The 22,773-nt window shown below is 39.1% G+C and overlaps 2 protein-coding genes across 2 annotated transcripts in view; one reads left to right on the top strand and one right to left on the bottom strand.

Moving 5' to 3' along the window:
- Nucleotides 1-22,773, bottom strand: part of Sobp (Sine oculis-binding protein) — an 83,473-nt gene that overhangs the window by 32,357 nt on the left and 28,343 nt on the right. The window contains exon 2 of the mRNA XM_022081868.2: nt 779-995. Coding sequence (XP_021937560.1) covers nt 779-995 — 217 coding nt within the window. The remainder of the gene's footprint in view (nt 1-778; nt 996-22,773) is intronic.
- LOC110838571 (E3 ubiquitin-protein ligase sina-like) overlaps nt 1-22,773 on the top strand; it is a 127,948-nt gene that overhangs the window by 93,665 nt on the left and 11,510 nt on the right. The window lies entirely within an intron of this gene.

Below are 22,773 nucleotides of genomic sequence, written 5' to 3'. Positions count from 1 at the left end.
TATTGTTGCCCTCCCACCTCTGAAGTTTGCACGCCAGCTATGCAGGCAGGAAACCAGAAACTACAAAGATGAGTGAGTTTCCTCCGAAGGTAAAGCCGTTCATGAAAGAAACTGATTACTCGATGTTTGCACCGTTCGTGCTTAAAACAGGACACGAAGACACGCGATGCTAGTGAAACGCGTTTCGAATAAAGAATTATGCTCTTTTACAACACCAGAAGTAGGCCTACATCAAACTGCATGCAGCATGAGAAGCTAACAGTCCATCAGGTGGTAAACATATTCCCAGCATTTTACGGAACCAAAGGCTCATTACCGTGTTCATAAAAGCCCACTATTTAAAGTCCTTTTTGATATCGGATTCCATCAACGTCTACTTATCCCACGTGATTGCGTTCGCTGTTATATATTTCTTGAAACACTCAAGGCCAAGGTAAAATATCATTAATATTATACCCAATAACCACCTTGGACCTAAGACCAATGACCTTGGAATTGCAAATGGCGTCAGTGACGTCAGAGCTGTTAATTTTTTATGCCCTGGTGTCTGGATGGGTGATTAAACTCGTCACGGACAAAGTACACGTTATTTCCATACGATTTCAACAAGAACTGGACTGTATCGGCACATTTTAGTAACTCAACATAATATGAAATTTCATGAAATTCCGTATAGCCGTTCTCGAGTTGTTTACATTCTAGCTGAGATAGATGGCAAAGCTAATAGGAACATTTTAGCACCCTCTGGTGCTCAGAAGTGAAGGACCGGGCCGGTTACCTGGTAGCGGCGGACTTCCTTGTGATGATCCGGTTCCTGCATCGCGACGCCCCGGGCTACTGCTGCTCCTTGCACCTTCAGCGTCTGACGAATCAAGGTCGGAGGGAGACCTCTGTGCTGCGAAGTGGTGGAGGTTCAGTCCCTGCGTGTCTCTGCTGTCCAACTTGTCATACCCGTACCAGCCCAAGAGTTCGTTCATGGCCGTCTCTGCGTACTCCTGCAATAAATCACAACCCCAAGTATGCAGGAAATTAATGCAAACGAAAAACATAAATTATAAAAGAAATCTCGATTTTTACCGAAAAGCCCACGTTGACCGATGCGCACAACAGATTCGGTTTAATAATTTCAAAACACTTTGATAACATCAGTCACGATTTATAATTTGGTATTTGTTTAACGACGCTTTTTTTCAGTAGCTCAGACTATATAAAGTCGAATGAAACGATGATAGTGAATCGGAAAAGGAAGTGGTCGTGGCCTAATTTAAGGTAGTATCCCGGCATTTACCTGGAGGGCCATCCACCTTCCATAAATGAGAATAAGAAAGCTACATAATGAGTGTGCAAATAACTAGCTACATAAAGAATGGTCTTTTAAGAAGCTGGCAGTTGTGAGACGATCAAGAAATTCCTCCCTTTTTAAGAACACGAAGGTTTATTGCAGTGTTCACCGAAAGCAATCGTCATTTAAATTTGGCTGTCTTCTGAGTTGTTGCGCCGTGTAGTCTGTAGAAGTTTGCCAACGTTTCAGAGGTCCCTGCTGCCTCCATCATCAGGGCGACAATGGTGCAATAGAATTTCCTTATACTTTCAAATGTAACGATTTAACATTATTTGTTTAGACGAGATCCTATTGTAGTTAAACTTGACATCTAATTCTGGCTCTTCAGTTCCAGAGAAAGTTGGTTATATTTCGCGGTTCAGTATAAATGAACGTCATTATTCAGTGACGCCACTACTCTGACACAGGCTGGCTTCCTCTAGCTGTAATTACATTTCATTAGCTATCTTTTTGCACAGATATACTCTTATTTCAACTCGTTAATACGTAGCATATGATAACCAAAACCCTACGATGCAGTGTATGAAATCTGCATTGCATTAGTTTCATGGCTCATATTAATAATCAATTTCCAGAGATGCACTTCAAATTATGTAACTTTTAATTTGTATTACAGGGGATCATAATTAAAGCTTAATAACGCACCAAATTTGATACATATAATACAGTAATATCACGTATCCGAACTGCATGTTGTATAAAACAGGGACCGGAAAACTTGCGAAGCGAAAATTCATAACCTATATGTTTATATTGGTTTGGTTTTCATTTTATCCAACAAAACACATTATTTTTATTTTACGCAAAAAAGCCTATTCTGAATTGTTTTCAGAAATAAATGTTGTTCAAAGTTACATAGTTTTTAGCCTTTTTACACAAAAGTAAAATTATAATTTGCTACCGTTCATTTCAGAATCTTTTTCATCCCTACAGCCTAGACCCACAAAATTGTAGCACTGCCAACTCTAAATAATTGTCGCAAACATATTAATGCAGTACGTTACTTTATGAAAATTAATTCCTGATTGTGGAAACACAGCGTGTTCAAAAGTCAACGGCCGAAACGCCTATAGTTCACAGATCCTGAGATCAGTAAATTGTAAACATCCTCTACTCACATAACTGTAATAATTGACCACACAGAAATAATTGTGATCTTACAGTCAACAAAATGACTGCCATACTTACAAACAGTTCTGTCAGATCTATTGGAAACCTATTTGCTATCTCCCTATTCTGTGTTCAATGTTCAGCTCCCTCGCCTTACGACACACTTCGTTGACCAAGGGTCATAGGAACCTCCAAGCTAATTAATGCCCGCCCTCTCACCACCTCCTTCGGCTCGCCTCAATAAATCTTAGATATTCTCAATTTAAGCCCGTTAAGTAACTTCAGAAGCATTTATCTTGTCAGCATGATAACAAAAATTCATATTTGTAAAGTAAACTCATTTTAAGCTCATATATACTTAAATATATTTTCTGTGTTAATACAGAGATACTTCACATTTAAATAGCCTAATTATGTCATGACTACTAAGTTCTTAATTAAAATACATCCGCTCACAATCGTACCAGAAGTTTTAATAATGAAATCAGAAAATATACTAAGCCTATATACACACGTTTTCGCTTAATGCAGCGGGTAAATCGGGGTAAGTCAGGCCTACTGCTGATGACGGAGTCACAATGGCGACACTTAATATATTACCCTTCAGAATAGTGTTCGATAAGGTCTTCAAAAATATGCGATCTCTGTTCGTGTAAACCGGCCTGGTCCTTTTTCCGAACGCAAAGCGATAACATGGAGGTAGTGCGAAATCTGTATTCAGCTTTGGGCTTGACTGTTTAACTGCGACATCTAATGAATGATTGGATCTAAGTTTGTAAAATTATGTACGGAAATAACAAATCTGAATGAAAAATTGGCGTTGTAACATGCCGACTGTGAAAACCGTTTAGACTGACAAACTTGACATATTTGGATGCCGACTTAACATTGTATAAACCATGCACAAAAATAGATCACAAAATTGTATAATTATCAATTTATGGTTCCTGCTAGCCTCGCCATAAAAACAACTCGTATGAACGGAAGGTTTAATTTGTTTTCCGAACTTCCTGTTCAACGTCAGCATCTTGGTATTTGGCATTCTTTCAGCATGTCGTTGTTAATTCTTTGGGTTGTAATGCTGTGTGGGCTTGCAACCCTGAGGCCCTTAAGATTTTCCTCCGAAACTTTATTACCCACCTGCGTTTAAACTCAAGTACCAACAAGTAACATCTTCACCGCTGTCGTAACCTCAGTTTTCATTATTTCGGTAAGCTCAAACCTTATCTCTCACCTTGGTACAAGTGTTGTTCCTAATTTCATATATTCCCAGACAATGCTACGAATAAATTCATATTTATTACATAGTTCCTTGTTAGTTTGACCGCCAAAGTATCGTAATCCTCAAAAAAGGCAGGTACCTGCATCTAATTTAAGAGCTTGAAGTCAATAACCCGCTGCTTCGTTATTCCGGTTTGCAATAACGGAAACAATGTTTATTTTATTACGGTGGAACCTCTATATACCGCGGCTGGGATCATGTCCCCCAGTATGATTACATGTTTTATGTGACTATTTTCGTAAAGAGTCATAAATGTTGAGTAATTTAGAGTGGTCTGAGCCAGTAGCATTGGTGAAACATAAGTTTGAAAAGGAACCTTAAATTCATGTATTTTAGTCACTGGATAAATATACATAATATCAGAGATTCCAAAATTAGATAAATGTCAATTTCACATATAACGCTGGTATTGAAGATGTCCCACGAAACCCACGTTATATCGAGATTCCACTGTATATATGTACGTGTGTATGTAAATACACATTATATGCTGAAAAAATTATTATTTTGTATCTATCGACTTTGCAATTTTACTTTCAGTCACAAAATAAACTAAATGGAGCCCTACTACATATTTTGTTCTCTCCGTCTTCCGCTGTTTAATGGAGTGACCGATCGAGTGATGAGGATGTTGACCCACGAAGCTTTTAGTTCGGTCCCTGCTCCAAATGGTCAGTACTCGTGTTTCGTATTTGGGAGATCCCGGCTTTAAACCTCGGCCAGGTGACCTGTTATCCTGACATCGTTTTCGTGGTTATCCTCAGTCTCTCGTCAGAATAATGCCTTAAATTGGGTCAATACCAATTTTTACTTTATCCTTTCCAGTTCATTAAGGCGATGGAGGCAGCAATGACCTCTGAAACGTAGGTAAATTTCTACCAGACTACACGGCGCTATAACACAGAAGACAGCCATCTTCATAATCTGCCGTGACAACCTCAAATCCGAACCAAAACATATTCGATATAATTTACAAATATATTGGGAAATGCGTCTACTTACTTCGTCTTCAGAAGTTAGAAAGCCTGTATTCTCCTAATGGAAACTAAGCAGTGAAATAGGTCATTAAACCGAATAGCCTAATTAGTGCCTTAATTACAGTTCTTGTTAGTCTATCTGTGTAGACGAAAAAAATTGAAGAAACGCAGACGTTAGAAGTCTGTTACTTCTTTCGCCAAAAATTGAAGACAGATATTCTGAAATACGTCACATCGAAAAAAATATTCGAGTCATTAAAACAAATATTAATGTTTCATTTTGGCAGAAAACAGAACTTTACCCAGCCCTTATATAAAACATAGAGGTCTGACTGGCTGTTGTATCAAATTTGCGTGATCCGGTATCAGGTGTTAATTGTAACCCGATATGCGACTGTCTGTCGGCATTGCTCCACCGAGTGGTACAGGGTGTTTACAAAGGTGATCTGACCCATTTCATGTTTTTATACTCAATTACCTTCCTTACCTCATTTCCCTGTATTCACGAGTAACAAGTACGAACACACATTCGAGAGGTTTTATTCCTAGTGTAGCTTGTTTGAAGCCATTCATGTTCTTTAAACAAGAAATACGTGTTTAGTACAACAATTATTGCAGCAACAAAGTCAGCGGATGGTATACAAGAATAATAAACAAAAACTAACTTTATAACTCGGAAGCACTGGAGTGATTGCGGACGTTATTTAATGGTTTTGTATCAAATGACGTAGTTATTTTCAGAGAACGAGAGGGCAAAAGAATGTAGTCTAGTGGATAGAATCAAAGTACAGTAAAGTCACGATCATCCGACCTAAACGGGACCGAATGAGAGTCTGATAATCCAAAGTCTAATAAAACATAAGATTAATTGAAATGGAATTGGGAGTGGGATAAATATCAAACTAATTTACGATATTACAAATTTACGAAGAAAATACAATAGGGTATCAAATGAAAACGTTGATTTTTTTAAAGAAATTAGTACTGGGTATAACCTTCTGAGCCACCTTAATCTTCTTTGAGGTAAGGTCACGCCAGCGCCTGAACAGTAGAACCAGTTGAGCACAAAAAGGTAGAAGGTGCGTAGTACCGAAGTGATTCATACCACAAATGTGTTGAATGTTGATAATTTAGCGTTCCGATAAGGCACGTTGGATAAATCGGAACTCCCCTGTTTACAATTTTTAAACTGCATTAGTGCGACTGACTTGGTAAAATTAAAACGAAAGTCAACCGCTTACTCCTTCCAATAGATTAATTTCATAATTTAATGAAGTTATTAGCTTAACTTCTTTCACTGACAGTCGGTTGGCCTTACAGATTTCAGCAGTACTGACTCCTGACTTTTCAACGTCTTCCATGAAAAAATAAGAATTATTACAAAGCTTTGACTTTGGCGCCCAGGGCGAATTTCAGTGTACCAACTGTCAAATACTGTGAAGATGAGAATCAGGTCTTCGGTCCACTAGTTGATTACCACTGGCGTAGGCTTTAAATTATTTTTGTGCCGTGCTGTAAAATTCTGAACGCACGAAACTGTGTAGCTCACAGAATGGTTCGCGGTACAGTAATTACCCGGTACAGTATGTTAACCCCGTCTAGGTATGCATCCAGTTGTACCACGCCTGCTTCCCTGTTCTGTTGCAGCCTACTACAATTATGTTTTCAAAGTCTGACGGAGTCAAAGTTGGGTTTGTAGCGAGGGAACGAACTTACAACTGTCAGAACGGTCGAATTACTGTGATTAGCACAAAACCGAACAAGACGCGGGCTGTCCAGTGGCGGATTATACTTAATTTAACCGAACAACTTTGTATACCGGTAACATTTCCACTCGAATTGGGAGGTGTCCGTTTGGAATATCAGCCGAATTACTGCCTATCCTAGCGTTTATTCATGGCTATTCTCAGATGTCCCAGGCAAATATCAGAAAAGCAGTCATACATTTAAACAGGCTACGGCAGCTTCCTTTTAAATCCCTACCCATTAACGATAATTTTTCCAGTCCCATTTGGCAGTATACAAAATCTGTAGTTCAAACAAACGAGCTACTGTTCACAGACCAGGAGAAAAGCCCTGCGGAGGGAAGTCGTTTCTGGGGCGGTGCAGGGGGAATGTTTACTATCAGGTGGACTAGAGGGCTGCTATTGGTGGGAAGTGTGACACGCCAGAGAGTTTCACTACACAAAGAGTGAAAACATCAAGCACTTAAGAGTACCGTGTAGTGAGTGCACCTGTAATCTTAAAGCTATAAACATCAGAACACATGAAAGCTTGTTGTCTGTTGTCCGTTCAGTGGTTGTGGAACGAATGCTTTTAGGATGGGACGTCACACAACGCGAAATCTTGCGCATGCGCGTATATCGAATTCCTAGCAGGGCTTCTCTTCTGGTCTGTGGACTGTAGTAGGTGGTGGTAAATGGAACGTATTGAATATCTGAGCGGCAATTAGCTTGTTAACGATTTGCTGCGTGAGCTTGGCGAACAGCAACATACCAGTCCGCCGCTGGCATTCAAGCAGCAGCTTCAATATAATCTCGACTGACCCAGCTCAGGAAGATGAACCACGACCACAGTAAACCACAGACGACGTGCTGTTTCTTACACCACGTGTCGCACCAAGGATATAACACATCACGAAGCACCAAGGGCAGTGCCCTGTTGCGATTCGCCACTTGTCCCTTTAATTTTGAATTGGCAGCTTCCAGTTAAAGCTCCCGGGAAATTACACACTAAAAGATTTCTCAGCCTGGTAAAATGGTGAATTAGTTACAATTCTTTGTAGCCTATATTTTAAAAGTCTCCAAGCATGAAATGCATAAAGCAGACAGCAAAGAATAGGAATGCAGTTTTTTTCTGTCTACAGCCTTTATTTCAGTCAATACAGAATGGATTTATTGAAAATATGATACTGAGAATTCTACTTTAAACGTTCTGAGAATTTCAGTTTGGTTCGCATAGATCAGACACAATGAAATGAAGCTTAAATCTCGGAACTCTTAAAATGGCCTATCGTAGACAAAATGCTACATGACATTGAATATAATTAAATACATCGTCATAAACAGGATCTACATATAAAGCAGAGATGTTTCATGCCTTCTTAACCTTCAGCGCTAGATGAAGCATAGTGTAAACTTTCACGCCTACGTTACAAGTTGAATATGAAGCTGGATGGGCCCCAGAGCCCATGGCTATTACGAAAAGAAAAATAGCCCTACACCTGCCAGAAACAACCAGCTGGTATTGAAGTTAAGACTACTACAGGTCTTCGTAATTTGTGTTGGGCAACACGTAGATCTAATTCAAGATCGAAGACTGTATTTTCGATGTTTATCGATACAGTGTAGTACAATTTCCGATCCTGGGGCCACATTCGCCCTCTTTCATCGACTCGCGCGATACAATGTTATAAATGAGGGAAATTTATCAAAATCGATCTTTCATTTAACCTATTATTACAAAAATATTCACATATTACTCAGTAATTTTTCATTAACAGAATCATCATAAGTGAGTTTTGATTTCGCGGAACTTTTAAAAATTTTCCGCTGTATAATGTGGTCAGCTCAGCGTATAGGGTACTTAAATTTGTCATGGTAAAGCTTTACCTAAACCATCCCACTACCTGGAGAGACTGAGAATAAAAACAAAAATCCTTGTTCAGTTAATCATACCAATTTTTAAGTTCTTCTTGAGTGAAGATTCATGGTTTATCGACATTTTATCGAAATACAGAATTCATCTTATTTGATCTGCGTAGTCTCTGTGGTATTTATGCACGAATAAAATTAAACAGGACGTTCCTGGACCCCTTTATGACGTCTGATGTATTTAAATGCTTCCATCTGTGTACAGAGACCTGCGGAAACCAAGAATTATACAAACGACTGACATATTTTCGATCAGAATTTCCGGTAATACAAAATTTCAGCAGTTGGAAATTAAGTTACCGAGTTTCAAAAATGTCTCCCTTCGCGAGCAGTTTTCAAACAATAAAAATGTTCTGCAACATTTGTAAATATGTTTATAATCTACACCGAAAATCCGCATTGCAGGCTCAGGATAAGACCCTGCGATGACGCTTTCTCAAAACGATAATGAACCTCGAGTTTCCTAGATGCATGGAATTATTAACGGAGTGAATAACCGTAATCTCTGAAGCATGAAGTTACATAATTATTAAGTTATTTAGCCTTCTCTTAAAGTTTGAATTCATACCGCTGTATCATATCCACTTACGTATACATACTTATATTAAATTTATGAATGGAAATTCATAACCTATGGATAAATCTGTAGCTTATGACTGTGCAATGCCCATTCGAAATGCATTCGCGTACCAGTTCAGTTGCTGACTCCAGATGATACAACGGGTAGCAGAGGTAAATACCCTCTTTTGGGGGGACAATAACTGCCGTTCGCTTCATCAGGTTCGGAATTCGTTAATCAGTTCATATTCATTACGTCGCATCGTACATGAAAATATATTTTGTTTAAAATATAAGGTTCTTAAGCCCATCTTAGATTATCATTCCATCCATATCCAGGTCTCCCAAACTGGTCTTCCTTCCAAGTATAAATCAAGTAAAATCGAGGAATGTATTTCTCATCTCACATGCGTGCTAAATGCCTGGCATAAACTTCATGTAAAGTTTCCTCGTTTTACTGTCGTGTTCATCAACAGACATCCTCTCCCGTTTTGTGTAATCCACAGGGACTCGTTCTTAACGGAAGCTTCATCAGCATATCAACACTGGCACAACCAGTCTTATGCTACAGCACATCAATCCAACATGCAGAGTTTAAAAATCCGAATAATTAAATAATTCCACAAGTACACTCGTCAAATACAAGTGGAGAAATTTTATCATATTCAAGGTGAATAAATAGTTTAGTATTAAAACTATTACAATAATTGCAACTAAAAATTAACATAGCTTATTTTGAGTAAATTTATTTTATATCCGTGACTACACGGGAGTAATATAAAGCAAATTATAATGAGTAAAACCAAAAAAGGCAATCATAATAATTGTAAATAATCAACAAATTCAAACTTAACGATTTCTCGGATGTTTCACTATGTAGTATAGGAACTTTAAAGACGTTTCAGAGGTGCGATGATGTGAAATCTCATCAATCAGTAAACTATTTTCCATTCAAACATTAAATTCTCTTTAATACGTCTTTTCCGGTTTAAGAACTAAACTCTTGTTTTAATTCAACCAAATTAAATCAGTTGATAATATATCATTTTTCGACCTGCGACTCATTTTTGCCTTTCCGGTAGTATATGGTTATGCCAGATACCAGACACAGATTCCCCCTCTTGTGAAATGTGATGATGGTGTAAAATGTCACGACAGATGTCGGCAGCGTAGCTCAGTGCTAGCTTCTTCTCTCTGGGTGCTATAACCAACGAACAAACCTATTTTTGCTCTCAGTGAAATCTGAACCTCTCCAGTTTGTATGCAGTTGCAACAAGAAAGAGACAGACAAACATCTGGACCAACAGGAAGAGAGGAAGGCCAGGAACAGAGATCTGCTCATTTCTGACAAGAAACAGAGCTAACGTCGGTTTCTCGAGTCCTCTCGTTACATCAACGGGTATCAAATATACTATTCTAACTTAATTTCCCTCCGAGATGGACGATTTAAGAAGCAAAGGAATTTACATCAAGAATCATATGTAAGCCTGCAGTTCTCAGTCTTTAAGACCTAATTTTACATCTTACTGAACCATCGTTGTAAGTTTAATGAATTTCAGTACCGATAAATGAAGATTAGCGATTAAACTTACCTAAGTTAAAAAGACTTCGCCTGAAGAAAAACGGTCAAAACGCGCATATTTTTTTTGACAAAAAAACTTATGAGAAAAGAACAATGTGGGGGGGTTTTGTACAGAAGTGGAGTATGAGGGTGCTAACTAAATTGAACTGACTCAGATTACTGTACAATGGCGTGTTCTTGGAACAATATAATGAACTTTCATGTTCTGAGAAGAGGGATTTCTTGATCAAACTGTATCAGATTTATTTCCAAATTCCCGCTACATGCGGGTCTAATTAAATACGTGTTCGAGTTGAAGCATCTTCAATTCAAAGGAGATATAAGAAGATTTCTGTATTCTGGGTTGTTGCGCCATCGCCCTGATGACGGAGGCAGTATGACCTCTGAAACGTTGGTAAACATCTACCAGACTACACAGCGCAACAACCCAGAAGACAGAAATCTTCATACTCATCGCCCTGATGATGGAGGCAGTATGACCTATGAAACGTTGGTAAATATCTACCAGACTACACAGCGCAACAATCCAGAAGACAGAAATCTTCATACTCATCGCTCTGATGATGGAGGCAGTATGACCTCTGAAACGTTGGTAAACATCTACCAGACTACACAGCGCAACAACCCAGAAGACAGAAATCTTCATACTCATCGCTCTGATGATGGAGGCAGTATGACCTATGAAACGTTGGTAAATATCTATCAGACTACACAGCGCAACAATCCAGAAGACAGAAATCTTCATACTCATCGCCCTGATGACGGAGGCAGTATGACCTCTGAAACGTTGGTAAATATCTACCAGACTGCACATCCAAACAACCCAGAAGACAGAAATCTTCATACTCACCGCTGTGAAAACCTCATCGCCCTGATGACGGAGGCATATGACCTCTGTAACGTTGGTTAACATCGACCAGACTACACAGCGCAACAACCCAGAAGACAGAAATCTTCATACTCACCGCTGTGAAAACCTCAAATCATACAGAGATATAAGTAAAAGATTTTTCTAAGTCATGAACGTCAGTAACAAAGACAAGAAATGCACTGTTATGGCATTCGTCCGTTTTGATGTGTGATCTCCTGGTACTCTAGGCAAAAAGCAGTAACTGCATTAGGATGTGATACGTTCTAGGAAAAGGGTCGTCAATCTGTGAAGCACAAAGCTCGGCACTCGCTTTATATTCAGAGTTCATGAGGTTTTTTACAAACCAGTCGTAACGCTTAAAAAAGAAACAATAACAGACGTAGTATAATTGATACTGGTATAAGTCCATACCTTAACTTAAATTACATATTGTAGGTTAAACATTGTCTTAGAGGCAAGAGAACTGCGTGTTTCAATACAAAGTTGTCGAGAAATTAAATGTCAATATTTGATATTACACAACGAGAAACATAATTCATTCAGGGAACTGGGTAATATTAGGAAAGAGAAATATAAAAGGTCCCTAAGGGCCAAAAATTCAGAGAATTTCGATATATAAAGCTATTAATAGAAATCAATCAATTGGAAAAGCCGAAAATGGGATGGGACGATAATATTAAAGTGGAATATGGTAAACTTATATGACAGTGAGACATGGATAGGCTTCTAAAGTGGTCCCAAACGGAGTCCAGTCCCCAGTACCATACGAACAAATCTGGAAGCATTACAACAAGGATATAAGACACTGGTCGGAAATAAATGTATTTTTCGGTCAGTATCCTAACATCGGAAACAAAGTTTGCGATCTCTCATATACATAAACAAAGATGACTTTTTAACATTAAAATATATTCAATATCCTGAGCCTGTTTGGATTGCCGTAAAACACCATTCATTACATAAAATTCTATCTGCATTTACTCCCAAATTTCAACTAGATTTGTATTTGGAAGGAACTTCATTCAAGTCCAGGTTGGTTATTGGCCCATAATTTTTTTCATTTTCCCAAAGAGAATACCAGGGCAGTGCCCTCAAACACGCTACGACTATCCGATTCTGAATCTTTACAACTTCACCATTCACGATGATCTTATTCGGCGCAATATGATGCCTGCAGTTAAAACAGCGTCGTTAAATTAGACAAGACTCAATCAATCGTTCAGACATTAATGTTAAGTAGCACCACAGACTGGTTAGATAATGTAAATACGTAAACGCCTTTAACTGCCGTTAATGGTATGTGCAAATAACATATAAGATTTCTGTTTTCTCTGCAGCTGCCATAAAATACGTTATAGTCTGTAACACCAGGCCACCGTGGCGCCAAGTAATCACAAAATAGCGTCTAATTTACGAGAACTATTGTGATTGTATTTAGATTACATATAAAACCTTTTCATTTTATGTTCCGGAATGTCAAGACATTCGTCATGAGAACTCGGTAGGCGTGCTATTCAGCAACATTTTAGATGAAGATTTCTGTCTTCTGGGTTATTGCGCTGTGTAGTCTTGTCGATGTTTACCAACGTTTCTGAGGTCATACTGCCTCCGTCATCAGGGCGATTCATCTACCAGACTACACAGCGCAACAACCCAGAAGACAGAAATCTTCATACTCATCGCTGTGAAAACCTCAAATCTTACATAACATTTTAGATGTAGGATTTGGGGTTATCAACGGGATGTGAAAATATGCTGTGGTCTTTCCGCTATTACGCCGTGAAATCCTTTGGCTGTGCACGGACATTTCGGAGGAACACACTACCACCATCTTCATAGTTTCTGAAGACCACAGTCTTCATTTTAAAGTTGCAAAGGCAGGAAGACCAAACAACAACAATAGCAGCAAACTTCAATAATCCTTTCTGGGCGAGGGACCGTAGTTGTAATACGTAAATTTCAACCGAAAAAAGGAAGTGTAACGGGGTACTAGGCACAGCCAAATGTCATAAAATACAAGACATCTACTTATAGGAGACTCATTTCTCACACAAACAGACAGAGGGAGTGTTAAGACCAAACATTCCATTCATCAAACCAAAGCTGTGCACTGTGATACCTGGAAGTAAGGTCTCCAGCCACCCTCGACTCATAGTTTAGGTTTATATTATTGATTGAAAGACAGAGGACGATGAGTAGAAGGGTGGGTTGGAAATTGGAGAGAAGCGAGCCTGCTGGGAGCATCAGAACTAAACCCGATATCACCATATATATCGGATGTCAAAGTAGTTAGCGAATGGAGCGCGCGGACGCCATGTTTTGCTATCTTGAAAGTGATCCCTAGCTATCCTCTTCGTCGTCTCGTCTTGAGTTTCCCCTCCGGATCAATCCATTAGCCCTGTTCTGGCTGATTTATTAGCCGAAACTTGATCCACGGACGGTGTTGTGTTCGGGCTGGCTGCTTTATCTCATGGCGGACACCGCTGTCCGCTGTTCCACCACGCGTCTCACATTCACAAACAAACTTTAAGAAATAGTAGACATTTTTAATTGATGCTACGGACATGAGTACTTTCAGACCTCAAGACAAATGTGCACTGGGATGGAGAAAATTGTGCAAACGAAATAAGAAGCTTCATATAATTCACTAAATAATATTAGGGTTGTCAAATCAACGATGAGATGGGTCAAACATGTAGCAGGCATGAGGCAGATGAGATAAACAATTCTACTCATAAAACCTGATGATAAAGAAACGCTTGGGAGATCTAGATGTAGAAGGAATGATACTTTAGAATGGATCTTATAGATGCAGTGTGCATGTAGACCGGATTAAATTGATTCGGGACAGGGTCCTTTGGTGGGCTTTTGTGGAGAGGGTAATGAAACTCCCGGTTGACTGCGACGCAGGGAAATTATTCAACAGCTGTGGCCATTTGCGTCTGAAGAACTCTGTTCCACAGAATTTACAGGTCCACAAACATAATTTGATTTCCGAGTGGCTGGTATGTTTAAAAGTAATTGTAAAACTCCATTTGAACTCCTTTAAACGATAAAATATTTTATTTGAATCATGTGAATTAGCGTCAGGTGACGGGCGTCTTCATTATAAATGTCTTTAGGATTAAGCCGCTAGGCTTGTCCCGTTTCATATTTCCCCCTTCATCGTAATGATTTGTAAAAGTTTCTTTATGCCTACATTACTTATTTAATTATTTAGGAATGAGACATTCGAGACAACAGTGCAGTAGATGGCTGTCTTCTAGGTTGTTGCGCCGTGTAGTCTGGTAGAAATTTACGTTTCAGAGGTCCTTGCTGCCTCCATCATCAGGGTGATGAGTCACCCTGATGAACCATCCTTCCATGCTAGCTTTCATGTAATGTCTTTACAGTAATTTCTCTTTTAACACTCCAGTTACGTCTTTGGTCCTTTCAGGATTCATCCCAGAAACATTAAGCAATGTCCTGTTACTGCAATAATTGAATTAATACCAACAATTTAGACGTCATTAAATTACAGATACCAGTGTCCTTTTGAAATACGTGTACTTTTTGCACTGACGCAATAAATCTATGCCAAATCTAAAACGAAATTTTCTCTTCACTTCAGGAGGGTACTTTCTTGGTTTAAAGCTGTAAATCTTCTGCGTCAGAGAAAATGTATTCCAGACGTAGAGCATTTCAGTTGAGTCACCTGGCAGTGGACCTACTCAGGTTAAGAACCGTCTTGCTGGCAAACATGGAAACAGCCCGTACGATCAACTTACGGTAGGAAGAAAATTTGATGACGACTGCTTTCCGCATTGTAACGTCGTGTAATCTGGTGGAAGTTTAGAACATTTCTCAGGTATATCATCGCCCTGATGATGGAAGCAGCGACTACCTCTGAAACGTTTTCAAATTAAAATGTAAGCAAACACTAGACGTTTGTTAGCACTACGGTCTAGACGAACAGCGTCAGTGTGGTTGATCTTTACGAAATACGTACTAATATTGTTAAGCCAATTTCTAAGGAGCGGATTACGTCTTCATATGCTGATAGTCGCTAGGGCGATAAACAAATTCCCGTCTTTTACGGAACCAAACAGATCTTTATCGTGTTCAAAACCCATCACATGACCTCATCCAGCTGAATCCAGTCTACATTACAATTTATCTCTTTTAGGATTAATTTTACTATTATCCTCACAGATTTCTCAGCCTGTCTCATCCACCTTGATTTCATCAACCTAGTAGGCCTGCATACTTCTATAACAGTGAAAATTATTAATCTCTTGAAGTACCTATTTAATTTTTGTTATTTTCTGTTTATTTCAGAGGTCACTTGTAACTTGTATACGAAATGCTCGTTAAATTCAGTACTAGAACTCGCGGTTCCACATACGTCCATTTTTACAACTCGGCACATGTAGCCTATATGTGTGTGGAACGCATAAAACCTCTGTTTGTTAAACAAGCTCTAATTATTACTGTTTTAATTGGAACAGATTTTAAAGAATTCGGTTTGCAATAATGGTACTGGCAATATCAACATCATCAACTAGCAGTCAAGGAGTTCAACCACATTTGTACCGTTCCAGCCTCGTTCGTCCGAAAGTTTCTTAATCTGTGTGGTTTGTAATTTTTAATAGTTTTGGCAATTCTGTCCTTTAAATCCTGTCAAGTTGCTGAATCCAACAGGTTATATGTATATTTTAAAATGATGTCCAGGTCTAGGTTATAACTTTAGCCCTTTTAATATGTCTTCGTTTCATCTTATAGCCCATTTTGTGCACAACAGTATCGATAAAAGGCTAATAATGATAATTCAGTTCCTTAATAAAATGGATATGGAAGTCTACCCTGTAACAAGTCTGGAACTGCAATCCAAAATAAAAAGTGGAAAATCTGCTACCACACGCAGATGCATTAATTAAGGAAGAACATAAAAACTTAAAATGTATTGCCTTTTCGTATCAACTCAGTTAGGTACTAGAATACACAAAAGTGACACCATTAAAACATCGAAATCACTTGCAACTTGCCAGAATGTCATTTATGGCACTTAGTAACAATAGCAGTTTTGCTTTATTTTATGTACACCGCTTGGTAGAAACTTTACAGCCCTCTATATCTGGCATAAATGTTTCTGGGCACCTCTGCCCAAAATTTTGAAAGCTTAAAAAACATTTTTCCCACGGTTTTCTCTCCAAGAACATTTTTTTTATTTGCTGGTTTTTCTTCGATGCACCACTGTATATTATTGGCACCCCTGTGCTTAATTTCAAAGCATATAGATTTCCCGGGGTTGACTGTCGAAAAGAAACTTTTTTTCCCTACTACATCCCTGTGCCTAATGTTACCAACAGAAGAAAAACTCCACATTTACCCACTTCGAAAAAACACAAACCTACTTAAAATTTAATTTCAGTGTAAAAATATGACAGAACTGTTTTTCGGGCACCTACCGGGCCTGTTGCTTGAATGTAACCATAAAAATGTGAAATTGAGAAATTAATAATATGTTATTGAACATACTCTGTAATAGCATAATCCAGAACTTCAACATTGCTCCAAAAACCTGCAAATGGACAAGATACTAGGTCATACGTCTCCAATTGCTTGTGGGGTAAATTACTAGAACATAAATGTATCTGTTTACAAGACGGTAAGCAAATTCAAGAGCCTGTTTATAAACGCAGGACCCACTGCTGCTTCGTTCGTGAACTTACGGCAAAGTTATACAGGAAACTGACAAGCTGGAAGACACGCTAGCAATTTCACGGCATTGTAATCAGAGGGGAGGATAAAGGAGTAGTTAGAGATTACGTTCAACTGCATTTAACCCTTACATTAAAAATGGGAGAAACATCCAACTACCATTTATATTATTTCCGGAATTGTTAAGGAAATTAGTTGGGTAAAACTAATAAGATCCCTTGTAGCTAATTGTATGCCTTTAGAAAGTGGTAAATGTATTTTGCGTGTTAAATTTTTATGAACAAATCATTAGGCTGTATTTCTGCATCCCGTGTTTAAAATTTACACTTATTCGACACATTAGAAAAATGTTCACCCATCCAAGTAAGACCACATGTAATGTTGCTGTTAATCAGTAGTGCACTTTTCACTTCGTTTGTCTTTCCGACGATTTTCATGGCTAATTTATTGTCTTTCTTAGAACAGACGCCGTTATATATTCATTAAGTTGGAATGGAGCTGGGTTTGACAAAGCGGTATTCAGATTAATGTCCCTTTTTTGTATTTAAACGGTTTGAAGTACACAAGATTTGTTTTGCCTTTCCTTAATTCTATGTCGTGCATATTACGTTAAAGTTTCTGTTCCTTTTTCAGAAAAAATCGACAGTGATCTTGTAATCCAAATAATGTCTCAACTTCCATAAGTCTCGCGAAGGAAATGTGTGGCTTTCAAAGTACAGAGACAAATGAAAGTAAAGAAGATTCAAGTAAAGACCGGTTTAACCCTCTGAAGCACGAAGTTAATCTGCGTAATAAAATAATCAGTTCCTAACTCAATCACGGATCTACTTCTTCTAAGCATGTTGTCAAGAATTCTGGACATATTATTAAAGATGCCAGGTATTTAAAACAGCCCTTTCAGGGGCTAACATAATAATTTATGTGTATGGTCTACGTAAAGGAAAAAAAATGCTTCTAAAGAATGTATCTTAGGCAAGTAAAACTACTTGTGTGCACTTAAATTCGAACACGGAATCTTTAAATCGGAATACTAATGAAAAACAAATCACGTAAAATAAAATAAATACTAACTTCCCTCTCATTTTTATCCTCACGATGCAGCACAAATAATAGTCATAATGTGGATGATAATAATGTTGATGTCTTACAGTTTGTAGGCCGCCCGCAAAGTGGTTAGTCAATCCATTTACACTACAGCCCAATATTTTGGTCAATTTTGTCATTTTGAAAACTTTCTCCGTGGAGCTGTGTCTCATGAATTTCACACCAGTAGAACATCCCGCATTTAAATACTGGAAAGAAATTTAACAGATACATAACATGATAAATTATCTGATGCGAGTAAAAAGAGGCAGATACATGGAATTTTATTTTGAAATGAAACATTCTGTGTGAAGGGAAATAATTTCAAGACGCAAGGTCTCTCATTATTGCGACCCTCCTCGATAAGGTCGGCTCCCAGAAGACACAAACATTGTCTATGTGGTGGCGCCACAATTTTATAAACCCTCGGATCAGCCTTCAGCACTGTCCGCGTCGGAACATCACTGTCCCGCAGTCCTGTCCTGTGTATGCCAGGCGTGTTGCCAGTTGCTTGCGAGTGAGTCATGCCTCTAGACAACGTTGCGGCTATAGATACTGGCAAGTACTGCGACCACAACAAGCTAGCGACTGCACGCTTCCACGATTAGACTTCAAATGAAGAGCTGACATTCTTACGCTCGGGCTGGGGGCTTCGTGCGCAACGCAGGACGGGCCAGATCATTAAATCGCGTCGTTAGTGTAACTTCAAGGGACAGTGTAATGAACATATTTGAACGCCCTGCTGTGATCTGATGTGTTCATACTATTCTGAATTCCGGACTGTTTGGACGGAGTAGACTAGGATAAAGGAAGTTGAGGCGAGGTGGCAGCCATCCAGTAGTGGCGGCAGGCGGGATGTGTTACGTGTGTACAACATTTGGCCGACGGCGGCTCAGTGCTGCAAATAAGCGGGCAGACACGATGTGGGTTCAAGGTAGCTGTCTATATATACTCTCGCACTTACCACCCCCGAAAGAATCGACAGACAGACCAGCCAACAGTGCAGATGCCACAACATCGCTGCGCTACGAATGTAACCCATCAGATTCTGGTCAATGCTGACGTTATTAAATTGTTGGGCGAAAATATAAACACCGTAAACACAAACACCATCATTTTTATTTCCAATAACGATGTTACTCTTTAAATAAACTGCTAAAACAGGGCAAATTACAATTGGACCCACACAGGTTAATACATTCTTTAAAAACATGGCGAAGTTCAAATACTTGGAAAGGTCAGCTAAGAAATATAAATTGTGTTCACGAGTACGTTAAGGGCGGATAAAATTAGTGAAATTCTAGACACAATTCAGTTTAAAATATTTGCGGTTCCAATATGCGAGTATGAAGATTAAAATGTACAAAATTAAATACGTATGTGAGAGATAAGTAATGCATACACAATTTGAATCTGAAAACTTGAAGGGAACAGACGACGACTTGTGTGACCTAGACGTCGATGGGATGATGATGTTGAAATGGATTTTAAACAAATTTGATGTGAAGGCAAGGCCTGGATTCAGGTGACTCAGGTAGTGGGCTTTCCAGGACATAGGAACGAAAATTCTAGTTTTATAAAAAACTGAATTTCTTGACCAGCTGAGGGATTACAGGTATTCAAGGTAACTTTGCTCCATGAAGTTACTTCGGAATTTTACCATTCTTATTAGTCAACCTCTGTGCGAAAACTTTCTTCATTTAATAGCTGGTTGGCCAGCAAAGAATATGCTTGGGGGGGGGGGGGGGGGCTAGTTAATAAACGCTTCTTGTAAATAAATAACGATATATCTAAGTGTATGATGTTGCTCTATGACATGAAAGTTAAAATGGAACAAATAAACATGCACAACTTCTTTCAAAAGGCACCGAAGTTTGGTGTACAAATAAGCAATGAAAATTTTAAACATGTGGCCTCTCTTTACTGCAACTGACCCCAGGACGAAAATATCAAAAACTGTGCTGCTCTTTTATGGTATTTTGTATTACAGTCGATCTTTTCATCTCATGTCTAAATAGTATTTTAATAACAGTCTAAACTTACAAGGTAATTCTTTCACAAAAACGGGCTACTTTTCTCTTAACATGTTTAATTTCGTGTAATATTTATGCATATAAATGATCCGCCATCTCCTGCAATCTCAAGCTGTTCTTGGCTTTTCAGCAACAGCAGCTATAAGACTACTATGAAACTATACTAGCAAAGGAAGGCGTTGAAATTCTTACTTCAACTTGGCACGGAAGGATTTTGGAAACAACTCGTCATGCAACTCGCCATAGGGTGGCCACACACGCTCCGGCTTGCCGGAAAGCTTACGTCAGTGAAGGCAAATCTTCCGGCAAACCGGAGCGTGTGTGGTGAATTTGGCCGGAAACCGAGTCTCCGATAAATCTGCAATCGTTCGATTTTTTGCCTCGAGGTTTACTGGATGTTTACAAGTCGTAACGTGTGTGGCAAGAGACGAGGGTAAAGACAAGGCTTGTAGCATTTAGTCATCTCAACCAGCCACCGAGAACTTCAAATCCTCGTAGTTTTAACTACGTTAAACTAAGTTTAGTGTGTCCTCATCCATTCGCAGGTAGTTATGTCAGTCCGTCGGCTCTAATCGAATTTCATTCAACAAATTTATGTGAGAATGTTTTGATCCATCTAACCAACTTCTGACCTACTTAGAACGTTTCAAGTTTATTTTCTTTTTCAACATTAAAGTAACAGCAAGACCGATTAAAATCGCATCGTCTTCACTGAACATGTTGTAGCATCGACTGAAGACCGAGTACAAACCTGCCACAAAGTCTGTACTTGTGTGGACTCTCAGAGGTTTGAGGCTTACCTTCCGGTATGTTAGCAACTTAGTGAAACTTACTGGCGTGGTTGCATCAGCTTGGTACATTCACAACAGAAGAGTTTAATACGAAAATATAAGGATACAACATTAAAGATAAATTTGGTGTTTTTTATAGTTTATGTTGACACCACTGAAACGACGGACGAATAAATCTTCTCCCGTGAGATCTCAGGTTATCATGGCGGCGAGTATGAAGATTGTCTTCAAGATCGTTGCGCCGTGTAGTCCGGTAGAAGTTTACCGACGTTTCAGAGGTTTCAGAGGTGCTTGCTGCCACCATCATCAAGCCGATGGCCCTGATAATGGAGGCAGACTACAAGGCGCAACAATCCAGAATCCAGATATATAAATTTTCTCCTATTTGTAAATGTTTGGTTTGCATTTTCTTTTGAATACTGATAAATTTTTTTTAAAATGGCTGCCATATTAGCAGAACCAGGGATAGGAGGCTGGGCACACTACACAATGAGGAGCTTCATAACTTTTACCTGATGCAATTTAGGATAATTACATCATGATGGACTAAACTAACTAACAAACTAACTGGATGGCTTACCGAACCCGAAGGTTCATCACCGAATTTACCAAAGCCCTCCACCGGACCCTGTCCTGGATCAACAAAATCCAGTTTCCTTCAACTCCTATCTCCCATAGATCCCGCCTGACATTATCCTCCCATCTACGTCTAGGTCTCCCCAGCAGTCTCTTCCCCTCAGGCTTCCCAACCAATGCCCGGTGCTCACCTCTTGTCCCATCCATGCGCGCTACATGCCCAGCCCATCTCATTCTTCTCGACTCAATCACCTTGACAACATTGGGGGAGTACAGATTTTTAAGCTCATCATTATGCAGTTTTCTCCATGTTCCATCGTCTTCTCTCCTAGGCCCAAATATCCTCCTCAACACCCTATTCTCAAACACCTGCAATCTGTGTTCCTCCCTCTGAGTGAAAGACCATGTTTCGCACCCATACAAAACAACAGGCAAGATTATTGTTTTGTATACTTTAATTTTCAGGTTCTTAGAAATCAGACGGGAAGACAAAATATTTTGAACTGAGAAGTAGCAAGCATTTCCAAAATTTAGCCTTCATCTATCTTCCTTATGAATATCATTTTGGTTTGTTATAGTTGTTCCCAGATATTTTGAACTTTGTAACCCTTTCAAAGGACTTATTAGCTACCCTGCCTGCCTGTTTGCTGACGATGAGATACGAACATGTACTTAGTTTTTTCTGAATTTACTTCTAGCCCCACCTGTCTACTAGCCTCTAGTAAAACTTCTGCGTTCCTCTTTATTGTATTTATATCGTCCCCCAATAAATTAACATCATCTGCATATGCCAATAGGGAAAAAACTATCACGTTTTGGAGAGATGCGAAATTCTTTTAAAATATTAGTTAGAAAATCTCGCACCGAGTATTGGAGGGGAAGCCTGAGGGAAAGAGACCGCTGGGGAGAACTAGACGTAGATGGGAGGATAATCTCAGGCGGGATCTATGGAAGATAGGAGTTGAAGGCGACTGGATTTTGTTGGCCCAGGACAGGGTCCGGTGGAGGGCTTCGGTTAATTCGGTGATGAACCTTCGGTTTCGGTAAGCCATCTAGTTAATTAGTTATTTACTTAGGAAATCTCAAGGAAACTATGAAAAACGATACAAGTAAATGGAAGGGCCTAATTGAGCTACTCAAGATGACTTCCAGTGTTGGTTTTTATTCGGAAGGACAATTTCTCATGGGTGTTCTACGTTTATCGAACACAGTACT

The sequence above is a fragment of the Zootermopsis nevadensis genome, unplaced genomic scaffold (assembly GCF_977971745.1).
Source record: "Zootermopsis nevadensis isolate Lab colony 2312 unplaced genomic scaffold, Znev_1.0 Znev_ptg000061l, whole genome shotgun sequence".
NCBI classification, from domain to species: Eukaryota; Metazoa; Arthropoda; class Insecta; order Blattodea; family Termopsidae; genus Zootermopsis; species Zootermopsis nevadensis.
Note: the sequence above shows the minus strand (reverse complement) of the source record. Positions and strands in the feature narration are given on the sequence as shown.